Below are 12,202 nucleotides of genomic sequence, written 5' to 3'. Positions count from 1 at the left end.
CACTGTATCCTTATCCTTGTATCTCCATTATTAGAAATCAAAAGTAACAAATATATACTAAGCTGGGCCAGAAGAACTTCCCCAAACTACTAAAGGCTAATATATTCCTATCTCTTAGGCCATCCAGAAGCAAGTACAAGAATGAGTGAGCCAGCTGTAGGGGGATCTGGCCTGTCGGCTTTTCCCAAGATCCCAGACACACCGATCCCACACCCACTAATCATAGTAGCAAATCCCCCAATCAAGATCCCGTCACATGCTCCTTCTCCCCAAAAGAAGAATGACAAGCCAATGGCCAACAAATTCCAAAGCTATATATATATATAACTTTCGCCTTGGCTCGGTGGCCCTAAGACCAGCCTCAACCCATCAAACTATAAAAATTCCAACTTGAAGCCACATATGGCAATGGCATGAGCTTTTCTCGAGTTTCTGAAAGGCAAGGGAACACCATGATCCATCCATTGTAAAAGGAGTACTAATGCCACACCAACCATCACCATCTAGCTTATAAATAAGATAAAAGATATAGGCGTGAATGGACATAAGATTAGTTTAAACCTCAGGGTTGGCGCTCACTTCACTTTCCAATTGTGCATTGCATCATATGGGACATCCATAGGCTATCCCTGCAAGGTGGCCTTGGGGTACAGAAGGATGCAGAATCTCATGGGGGAGAGGGAGCACAAGTATCAAGCCAAGCTCAAGAAGAACAGCCACTCCAAGCATTCGAAGCGATGCGGGGCCTTGTGCTGCGGCTCCAGGCTTAGTGTTTCCTCTTCCTCTTCCTCCGAAGGCATTAGAAGCTCCGATTCCGAGCAACTGAATTGCCTGTTGAACGTCGCGCATGGTATGGTGCAGGCAAGACTAGAGCAGATGATCAAGGAGAGGGGGACTAGAAATGAGTGGCGAAGAAGAGATCGGATCGGTGGAGGGAGTGGTGGTAGGTGCGTTGTGTTGATAGCCATGGATAAGAGTTCTTATGATCCTCGAGAGGATTTTCGGAGGTCTATTTTGGAGGTTATCACTTCCAAGGGGTTGGAAGAGCCAAAAGAGCTTAGGAGTCTACTGAATTGCTACATGTCCATGAATTCCAGGGAGCACCGGCCGGTCATCCTTGAGGCCTTCCATGAGGTCTGTTCCACTCTATTTCTTTGTAACAGACGAATGTAGAACAGCAAGTGTAAAGTTTTTAGCTTCTCTTGATTGAATAAGCTTTTTCTGATTCATGATTTTTAGTGTACGAAGAAATGGTATATGGTAGAAATATCTAATGATCTCATAAAATGCGTTACCTCCAAATAAAACATCAAAAATATATCGGTATCCTATTTTTCTGCAAAGAGGGCGGTTTTTATCTTTTACTGGTTCTGTACGTATATCAACTAATCAGCTTGTTTAGTTTGATATAATGGAATACTGAGATAAAATGTTGTTAGAATTTTGTCAATCTAGTTGTCAACCAAATGTGCTCATGGTGGTTTTGGCAAAGATACTGCCACTAATGGCCTTCATCATTGTGGCCGTAGTTGTTGCTCACCCTACCTATGCTGCAAATCATTGATTTCAAAAGCCGGCTTCATCTGAGAAAGCTTTGCCTCAACATGAATAGTGTAGCATGTTAGTAGTAATTACTGGGAGATGCTTAGGATACCTAAGGAACGAGAGGGCCTCCGGATTTTTTAAGCATGACTCCATGTGAGAATCATTGATTTCAAAAGCCGGCTTCCTGTGAGAAAACCATGCCTCAACATGAAAACTGTAGCATGTCAGTAGTAACAGGGAGATGCTTAAGGATACCTGTGCAATAAAAAGGCCTCAATAATTTTTTTTTAGTACTATTCCATGTGATAAAAGATGAGGTCACAAGAAAAAAAATGGGCAGACATTTAGAGCAAGTGGTCCTCCCATGATATATTTGCTTCCATTCCAAGTGTATTGCAATTTGGATCGGATGGTAGACCAAGATTATTATGCTTAAAAATGCTGCCCAATTATGATTTAATAATTCCACAAATATTTTGAAGAAGAGTCAACTATTTATAAATTCATTAACATCCTGAATTTGCTAACGACATCATCCCAAAAATCACATTTGTTAGCCTTGAGCTACTTTATTCTAAAATCACGTTAAGTTTTTAGAGAAGATGGTTCTTTATTAGTTCAAGCACACTCAAGAATGAGATCAGGCTTCTGGGAGATAAACTTCATGGTTTAATTGTTAAAATAAAATATTTTTTCAAATAAAAAGGGGAAGAAAGTAATTAAACTGGTTATCATGGTGAAGTAAAACTTTAATTTGTAGTTCTTCAGGATGTGCGCTTTTTTCTTTTTTTTTTTTTTTTCGGCCATAATCTGTACCTTGGAGAGAGCAAAACCTCCTGATGTGCTTTAGTTTGAGTAGAATACCGCACTAGATTATTTTGGTATTGTAAAGCCACCGAGCTAGGCCACCTGGACTGCACAATGTATATGGTCTTGCAGTAGAATAGTTTCTGAACCCTCTGGACAAGTACAGTACAATCATGACCTTATAGTCCCCAGTCCACAATAGAGGCGCAATGCAACTGAGGTTCATGTCCCACCTGGAAGCCCATCCTGAATCTTGGTCTTACAAGGATTGAGGCAGTATTCTACTACTCATCTACTACTTGTAATGTCTGAGCATTGTGCTTCAATCTGTTTAGAATTTGTACAGGAAGCGATGAAATCACTAGAAGAGTTTTGAAGAGCAGGTGGGCAGGTTCTAAAGCGATACAGGGCTTCTTTCATGGCCCGTTCAGGAGGAAGCAGAGGATTATCTTTATTTATTTTCATTAAAAAAGTAGCACTAGAATTCCTCAATGGATGACAAAGGCTCCAATGTGCAGAACTTTTAATACTCTGTTCTACTGAGATTCCTCAGATTAAAAAAAAAAAAACTGTTCTACGGAGAAAACATGGGACTCCAATGGTATACATTAATTAAGCAAATGAAATGAACAATATCAGAGTGAAACAACAGATAGAGCAGGGGGAAAAAAATCAAGGAAGATAGATAGATCGCTTTTCCTTTTTTTTAAACAAAAAAAATAGAAGAAAAATTTTGCAGAGAATTTGCACAATTTTGTGAAAGCCCCGTAGCAGAACCTCACGACAACCAGCTACAACGTTTAATGTAATTTTATTTGCCGATCCCATAATTCAGCACCCTATGGCTAGGAGGAGCAGTCGGAGCCCGTGATATCAGAGGTTAAAGAGCTTGTTGGGATAAATTCGCACACAAACACAAATAATAATGCCACTGACTCGAACGGACATCAAAATCGCACCTCCAACACAGAACGAAAAGAAATATAGAGAAGAAGAAGAAGAACACACAGATTTACGTGGTTCGGAGATCAAAATGATACTCCTACGTCCACGGACGGAGGCGAGAAATTTTCACTATGTAAAAAATCAATAGTACATCAAAGAGAAGCTTTCAATCTCTTTCTCTTCCTCTCTTCCTTTTGATTCCCTCTCTCATGAATTATATTAGCAGAACGAGAGGAAGAATATCTCTTGAAAGAAGAAAAAAAAGAAGGAAATCTTACTGCATTGCCAAAAGAGAGGCCCGCGTGTGGGAAAAGAAAATCCCGCTGCATTGCCAAAAAAGAGGCCCACGTGTGGAAAAAGAAAATCCCGCTGCATTGCCAAAAGAGAGGCCCGCGTGTGGGGGAGGGGTTTCCTTAACCGCCCCCACCAAAATCGTGGGCGGAAACGAAAAGGGGAGACTGCTCTGTTGATCGGGTCAACCTGATAAATCTCCACCTTTGACTTGGTCAACATGAATGTTCTCCACAATCTTGATCTATCTCCTCAAACTTAAATTCTCACAAAAAAAAAGTAGAAAATTCTCATCTCCTCCAAAATCCCAAAGGATATCCTCAAGTGCTGTAGACTCCAACCAAGTCCAAGCAATGTTTGAACTTAGCCACTGGAAGAGGTTTTGTTAACATGTCAGCTGAATTGTCTTCAGTACCAATTTTCTTCACAACAATATTGCCCTGTGCAATGACTTCTCGAATGAAATGGTACCTCACATCAATGTGCTTCGTTCTCTCATGAAACATCTGATCTTTAGTGAGATGAATAGCACTCTAACTATCACAGTATATAATAGTCTCTTTCTGTTCCAAACTAAGTTCGCCAAATAAGTCTCTTAACCACATAGCTTCCTTCACTGCCTCTGTTGCTGCTATAAACTCTGCTTCTGTAGTAGATAATGCAACTGTAGGTTGAAGTGTAGCTTTCCAACTAACAGCACAACCACCAACTGAGAAAACGTAACCAGTAAGAGATCTCCTTCTATTGAGATCTCCTGCAAAGTCTGAATCAACATATTCAGACAAAACATCACCGTTCCTGCCAAACTCCAAACAAGTATTAACGATACCTTTCAAATACCTGAAAATTCATTTCACTGTCTGCTAATATACTTTATCAGGATTGGACATATATCTACTCACAACACTGACTGCCTGTGAAATATCTGGTCTGGTACAGACCATAGCATACATCAAAGAGCCAACTGTACTGGAGCATGGAACACGTGATATATACACCTCTTCATCTGTGGACTGAGGTGATAAAGAAGTTGAAAGTTTGAAGTGAGCAGCAAGTGGTGTAGAAATTGGTTTGGCATCCCACATGTCAAACCTCTGAAGAACTTTCAGAACATAACTGGCCTGTGTCAGAAATAATTTACCTGCACCTCTGTTCCTCTGGATCTCCATCCCAAGAATTTTCTTTATTGCTCCTAAGTCTTTCATTTCAAACTCACTGCTGAGTAAAGCTTTTAGCTGATTGATCTCAAAAATATCTGTTGCTGCAATCAACATATCATCAATATATAACAATAGATAAATAACAGAATTTTTTGATAGTTTTCTGAAGTAGACACAACTGTCAAAACTGCTCCTAGAGTATCCATGTTGTGTCATAAAGGTATCAAATCTCCTATACCATGGTCTAGGAGATTGCTTCAAACCATATAATGATTTTTTCAGTAAACAAATATGATCCTCTTTTTTTTCAATTTGAAAACCTTCAGGTTGCTGCATATAAATCTGCTCTTCAAGTTCACCATGCAGAAAGGTTGTTTTTACATCCATTTGCTCTAACTCTAAGTTATAAGAAGCAACTAATGCTAGTAAAACACGAATAGAACTATGTTTCATAACAGGTGAGAAGACATCATTATTGTCATGCCCCGAACCCAACACCCGGGTCGGATACGTGATGGCCGCACACTCCTTAGAGCAAGCCCTAAAGAATATGCAAGGCCAAATTAAATCATTACAACCTTATCAACCATAATATTTAATTTCAATAATAATTCATAAAACTTTGTATAGGTACAAATTAAATTTCTTCAGTTCTCTGATCAGGTACTATAACACTCTATCTATCCATCTGCTCACCCGTAAATTCAAGCCATAGCCAATCTAAGTCATCCTGCAACTCTGAGAAGAAAAAAAAAAATGAAGGGGTGTGAGCTTTACAGCCCAGTAAGAATTTCCATATCACACTGATATAGTACTATAGTCTGAAAATAAGGATAAGCAATAAAATATAAAATCTCATGTTCAATGTCCAGAATAATGCAAACATTCATAAATTTTCTGTCTTGTCAAAATAGATGCATCATCATATATCAATTGTTTCATGTCTTATTTTTCATTTCTCCTTTCATAATCACATGATTTTTAACAGTTTCCTTCTGGCTCTGGACTATCCAAGTATATACCTCAGTCATCATCCGGATCGAATCCACTTAAAAAGTCTTTCAAGACTGTCCCAGGATGAGCTCCTGGCCGGCTGTCCCACGTACCAAAGCCCGTGAGAGGCTGTCCCAGGCATAAGCTCCTGGCGGGCTGTCCCAGGCATGAGCTCCTGGCCGGCTGATCCACCTGTAAGCCAGTGGGGGCTGTCCCAGGCATAAGCTCCTGGCGGGCTGTCCCACGTACCATATATCTCTTTCTTTTCATTTAATCATTATGTGTTGATTTCATCAATCAATTCTGTCTTGCATTATAATCAATTCAGATATGTCATATCCATATAATCATGCCATCAATCTCTGATACATATATATTGACATAACATACTCATGCTCAAAATCAAATAACAGTATCTCAGGTATAATAAATTCATCGATCTCAAATCCGACGATACAAAACCAACGATGCAAGACCAACAGCAAAATAGCATATACATAATAGTGATCATGTACAGGGATTCTTACCTTTACCGATGACTGATCCAAACACAGAAATCGATGTTCTTCTTTGATTTATGAATTTCTTTAACAAAATATTCCACTTGATAACATATACAGACAATCATCTCTTCATAACCCTGATCAATATAAAATCACATATATGGAGAAAATTACCGATAATCGATCTGATAACACAAATTTAGGATCTCTCTTAGGATTAACCAAAATTAGGATTTACCTAAGTATCTGGATCCTCCACTGATCCATAAGACTTCTAGAGAGAGATAATCCATGAAAAGAGAGAAAATTCTAGAGAGAGAAAGTAGAGAGAGAAAGTGGAGAGAGAAATTTTCGTATCCTTCCGATGAGGCACTCATGATCGAGATCATCAGAGGTCCTATCAGGGTGATTCAATATGAATCAAGTGTTACAAATTTTGAATAGGATCGGACTGAGATCAGATCTACCGCACGAATTTCGAAGCAATCTCAAATCATTTTATTTTCATCTTCAAGTTTATTCTAGGGTTCATGATGCAATCAGAGAGGAAGAAAAGATCCTAGAGAGACAAAATCTGTAAAGAGAGAGAAGTCTAGAGAGAGAATCTAGAGAGAGAAAATGTAGAGAGAGAAGGTAGAGAGAGGAGAGAGAAAAGAGAGAGAAAGAAGAGAGAAAGGAGAGAGAGGAAAATTCTCTCCTTCTTCTTCTTTTTTATTTTATTTTATTTTATTTTTATTTTTATTTTTCTCTTTCTCTTTTTCCTTTTTTTTTTTTCCTTTTCTTTTTCTTTTTCTTTTTTCTTTTCTTTTTCTTTTCTTCTTCTTCTTCCTTTCTTCTTTTCTTTTCCCGTGGGTTCCGTTGGGCCAAAACAGGGGACCGTGAGGTCCCCTCGTTGGTTGGCCGGGCTCCGACGAGAGGGTGACTTGGCCGGAGGTCCAGCAACGGCGGCCGACCATGCAAGCTGGCCGGCGACTAGGTTTGGCCGGCGAGCTTTCTCCCTTTTTTTTTTTTTTTTTCGAAAAACAGGGGATCCGTCCCCTTTCTTCATGATTTCCGGCCATTGGCCGATCGCCGGCGGTCGAGATTTTCAAGAAAGGATGAGAGGGAGATGGGGGTTCGGTCTCGGGGATGGGACGCCGCAACCGGCGGCGCCGGTGGCCGAAAAAGAGAAGAGAGGATCCGGCCGAAATAGAGCAAAACAGGGATTACCTTGTTCATGGATTTTCCGACGATCCTGCGGCCGGCGAGGAGTTTAAAAACATGGGAAGAAAGGGAAGAGGGAGAGGAAGAAAGATTGAACCCTTACCTGAACTCCGGTGACCTCTTCGACCTTCAATTTCCGACGAACACGAGAAGAGGTTGCCGCGGCCTCTACGGAGAAAAGGAGAGAAATCAGGCTCGAAGATCACCGGTGGAGGGTCTTGAGAGAGGGAGAGACTTATTTATAGGGGTCCCTAGAGTTCGGGTGATCCTAGGACTCCCCTTTCATCCGGGTGAAGGGAGTCTCCTTCTGCCCTGTTTTTTTTTTTTTTTTTTTTTTTTTGTTTGGGTTTTGGGCTTGGTCCTGGGCCGGGATGTTACATTCTCCCCCCCTTCAAATAATTTCGTCCTCGAAATTAAGTTGTGTTGTTTGAGATATCTAAACTTTCTTTGCATTATCTATAATGAAACAACCTACTGACAAAAATTATCCGACTATGATCAGATTAAAATTATTCTTTATTAACAACTAATGTATTCCATAATATCTTCAGAATCAAAGAATTAATATTTCTAATCAATTTAACCCACCATGCTTTTGCTGCGCACTCTGATCTTGGTTTATCAAATTATATAATTATATCAAAGATAAAAAATATCCTTATATGTTAGATCGATCCAAGATAGATCCAACCTTCAAATTTCAGATAAAACTTAGGGCAAAATTTTAAGTTTCTTCATCTTTACTACTTTTGGGTATAGCATATTAAATCTTGATCCACTTTCTATGTTTGAAATCATTGCATAAGTTTCATCACTTTTAAAAAAATCCGACATGTCTAGAATTAATTGGAGTTAATCTTAAATTTATCTTACAATCATTTGGATAATTTCTAAATCAATCTTTCTTTTTAAAAGAATTAATTCTAACTTGACAACTAAAAGAACTCAAGCCAACATCCTTAAGTAGAATCATCTTGATTATTTCTTATAGAATTCTCTTCATCATAACTCTTAATATTAATCAATAAATCTATACAAAATCTTGTCCCTTGTATAAGTCATTCAAACTTTAACACTAGTAAGATGTCTTAGATCAATTTAAAAATTCAAACTTTGACTTGAATAATTAATACACTTCATCATCTTCAACAGTCACAAAAAAAAAATCTAATCCAAAGATAATAATATGAATTATTAAAGATTTCATCATAACCTGTATATCATACTCTGACAAAATAAATTTTCTTCTTTAATTTAACAATAATATCAAAAGACTTTTGATCCACTGAAAAAATAAACTATTGACTTGAAATTCAATGCAACTTGAAAGATCAAGGAATCATATTCAGAATATGATATTTTGAGTAACCAAAAATTTCACCAAGATGTGTATCTCATATTCTCATAATAAAATTTAAGTATATTTTCATCTAAGATTGAGTTTCATATATGACCTTTATAGGTTCAGTGTTCAAAAATATTTCTCTCTCATATGATGAAATTTCTTCTTAAACCATACCCTAATTAGCTTTCTTTTGATAAATCTAAAATTCATAATGCATCAGATAATTATCATCGAAATTAGAAAAAGTATCATAATCTTCAATCATATAAGTTTTATATTCCAAAATCATCTAGTATACTCAACATAACTTATCAATACCTCCCACTTCAATCTAAGGTCAACTCTTTTCATACTTAGGTCAACCTTACTAATTGAAATCTAAGATATAACTCATCAATTTTATTATAGACATCATATACCACTTATACATAAAGTTTCGTCATAGTATTTATTGATTCAAAATCCAAATATTAATTTCTTTCTTTTATGTCAATCATGTTCCTTATGATCATAACCTAAGTTCAGATATCACTAGAATTACAATTCTGAATAATTATAACCTTAAACTCTGATATTATCTATCATACTCTAGCGATTATAATCTCAAGTTTTGATATTACTTATATGACAATCCCTAGTGACCTTAAACTTGGGCTCTAGTACTGTTCTGTCATATCCTAATCACTTGTATCATTGTCTCCAAATGAACATAACCTAAGCTCTAAGCTCAGATATCACTCTGTCACATCCTATTGATCTTACATAAAGTTTTGATATCACTTCATAATCTTAGTGATCTTAGACCTAAGCTCTGATATTATTCTATCATATCCTAATTATTTACATCGTAATCTCCAATGATCATAACCTAAGCTCTAATATTATTCTGTAATATTCTAATCACTTATATCATAATCCCTAATGATCATAACCTGAGCTCTGATACCATTCTGTCACGCCCCGAACCCAACACCCGGGTCGGATACGTGATGGCCGCACACTCCTTAGAGCAAGCTCTAAAGAATATGCAAGGCCAAATTAAATCATTACAACCTTATCAACCATAATATTTAATTTCAATAATAATTCATAAAACTTTGTATAGGTATAAATTAAATTTCTTCTGTTCTCTGATCAGGTACTATAACACTCTATCTATCCATTTGCTCACCCGTAAATTCAAGCCATAGCCAATCTAAGTCATCCTGCAACTCTGAGAAGAAAAAAAAAATGAAGGGGTGTGAGCTTTACAGCCCAGTAAGAATTCCCATATCACACTGATATAGTACTATAGTCTGAAAATAAGGATAAGCAATAAAATATAAAATCTCATGTTCAATGTCCAGAATAATGCAAACATTCATAAATTTTCTGTCTTGTCAAAATAGATGCATCATCATATATCAATTGTTTCATGTCTTATTTTTCATTTCTCCTTTCATAATCACATGATTTTTAACAGTTTCCTTCTGGCTCTGGACTATCCAAGTCTATACCTCAGTCATCATCCGGATCGAATTCACTTAAAAAGTCTTTCAAGACTGTCCCAGGATGAGCTCCTGGCCGGCTGTCCCACATACCAAAGCCCGTGAGAGGCTGTCCCAGGCATAAGCTCCTGGCGGGCTGTCCCAGGCATGAGCTCCTGACCGGCTGATCCACTTGTAAGCCAGTGGGGGCTGTCCCAGGCATAAGCTCCTGGCGGGCTGTTCCACGTACCATATATCTCTTTCTTTTCATTTAATCATTATGTGTTGATTTCATCAATCAATTCTGTCTTGCATTATAATCAATTCAGATATGTCATATCCATATAATCATGCCATCAATCTCTGATACATATATATTGACATAACATACTCATGCTCAAAATCAAATAACAGTATCTCAGGTATAATAAATTCATCGATCTCAAATCCGACGATACAAAACCAACGATGCAAGACCAACAGCAAAATAGCATATACATAATAGTGATCATGTACAGGGATTCTTACCTTTCCCGGTGACTGATCCAAACACAGAAATCGATGTTCTTCTTTGATTTATGAATTTCTTTAACAAAATATTCCACTTGATAACATATGCAGACAATCATCTCTTCATAACCCTGATCAATATAAAATCACATATATGGAGAAAATTACCGATAATCGATCTGATAACACAAATCTAGGATCTCTCTTAGGATTAACCAAAATTAGGATTTACCTAAGTATCTGGATCCTCCACTGATCCATAAGACTTCTAGAGAGAGATAATCCATGAAAAGAGACAAAATTCTAGAGAGAAAAAGTAGAGAGAGAAAGTGGAGAGAGAAACTTTCGTATCCTTCCGATGAGGCACTCATGATCGAGATCATCAGAGGTCCTATCAGGGTGACTCAATATGAATCAAGTGTTACAAATTTCGAATAGGATCGGACTGAGATCAGATCTACCGCACGAATTTCGGAGCAATCTCAAATCATTTTATTTTCATCTTCAAGTTTATTCTAGGGTTCATGATGCAATCAGAGAGGAAGAAAAGATCCTAGAGAGATAAAATCTGTAAAGAGAGAGAAGTTTAGAGAGAGAATCTAGAGAGAGAAAATGTAGAGAGAGAAGGTAGAGAGAGGAGAGAGAAAAGAGAGAAAAAGAAGAGAGAAAGGAGAGAGAGGAAAATTCTCTCCTTCTTCTTCTTTTTTATTTTATTTTATTTTATTTTTATTTTTATTTTTCTCTTTCTCTTTTTCCTTTTTTTTTCCTTTTCTTTTTCTTTTTCCTTTTTCTTTTCTTTTTCTTTTCTTCTTCTTCTTCCTTTCTTCTTTTCTTTTCCCGTGGGTTCCGTTGGGCCAAAACAGGGGACCGTGAGGTCCCCTCGTTGGTTGGCCGGGCTCCGACGAGAGGGTGACTTGGCCGGAGGTCCAGCAACGGTGACCGACCATGCAAGCTGGCCGGCGACTAGGTTTGGCCGGCGAGCTTTCTCCCTTTTTTTTTTTTTTTTTTTCGAAAAACAGGGGATCCGTCCCCTTTCTTCATGATTTCCGACCATTGGCCGATCGCCGGCGGTCGAGATTTTCAAGAAAGGATGAGAGGGAGATGGGGGTTCGGTCTCGGGGATGGGACGCCGCAACCGGCGGCGCCGGTGGCCGAAAAAGAGGAGAGGATCCGGCCGAAACAGAGCAAAACAGGGATTACCTTGTTCATGGATTTTCTGACGATCCTGCGGCCGGCGAGGAGTTTAAAAACATGGGAAGAAAGGGAAGAGGGAGAGGAAGAAAGATTGAACCCTTACCTGAACTCCGGTGACCTCTTCGACCTTCAATTTCCGACGAACACGAGAAGAGGTTGCCGCGGCCTCTACGGAGAAAAGGAGAGAAATCGGGCTCGAAGATCACCGGTGGAGGGTCTTGAGAGAGGGAGAGACTTATT

At 38.3% G+C, this 12,202-nt stretch overlaps 1 protein-coding gene across 1 annotated transcript; it reads left to right on the top strand.

Moving 5' to 3' along the window:
• The first annotated feature begins 555 nt into the window (after positions 1–555).
• On the top strand, positions 556–1,294 carry LOC140854822 (probable transcription repressor OFP9). Its single transcript, XM_073250866.1, has one exon. It carries the CDS (start codon positions 658–660, stop codon positions 1,171–1,173), a length of 516 nt encoding a protein of 171 aa, XP_073106967.1. The 5' UTR covers positions 556–657; the 3' UTR covers positions 1,174–1,294.
• The last annotated feature ends 10,908 nt before the right edge of the window (positions 1,295–12,202 follow it).

This window comes from Elaeis guineensis, chromosome 1 (genome assembly GCF_000442705.2).
Source record: "Elaeis guineensis isolate ETL-2024a chromosome 1, EG11, whole genome shotgun sequence".
Lineage (NCBI taxonomy): Eukaryota > Viridiplantae > Streptophyta > Magnoliopsida > Arecales > Arecaceae > Elaeis > Elaeis guineensis.
This window is presented reverse-complemented; position numbering and strand designations above follow the sequence as displayed.

Coding starts and splice junctions, on each gene's coding strand:
- LOC140854822 (XM_073250866.1), top strand. CDS start 658: ATGCAGAATCTCATGGGGGAGAGGGAGCACAAGTATCAAGCCAAGCTC.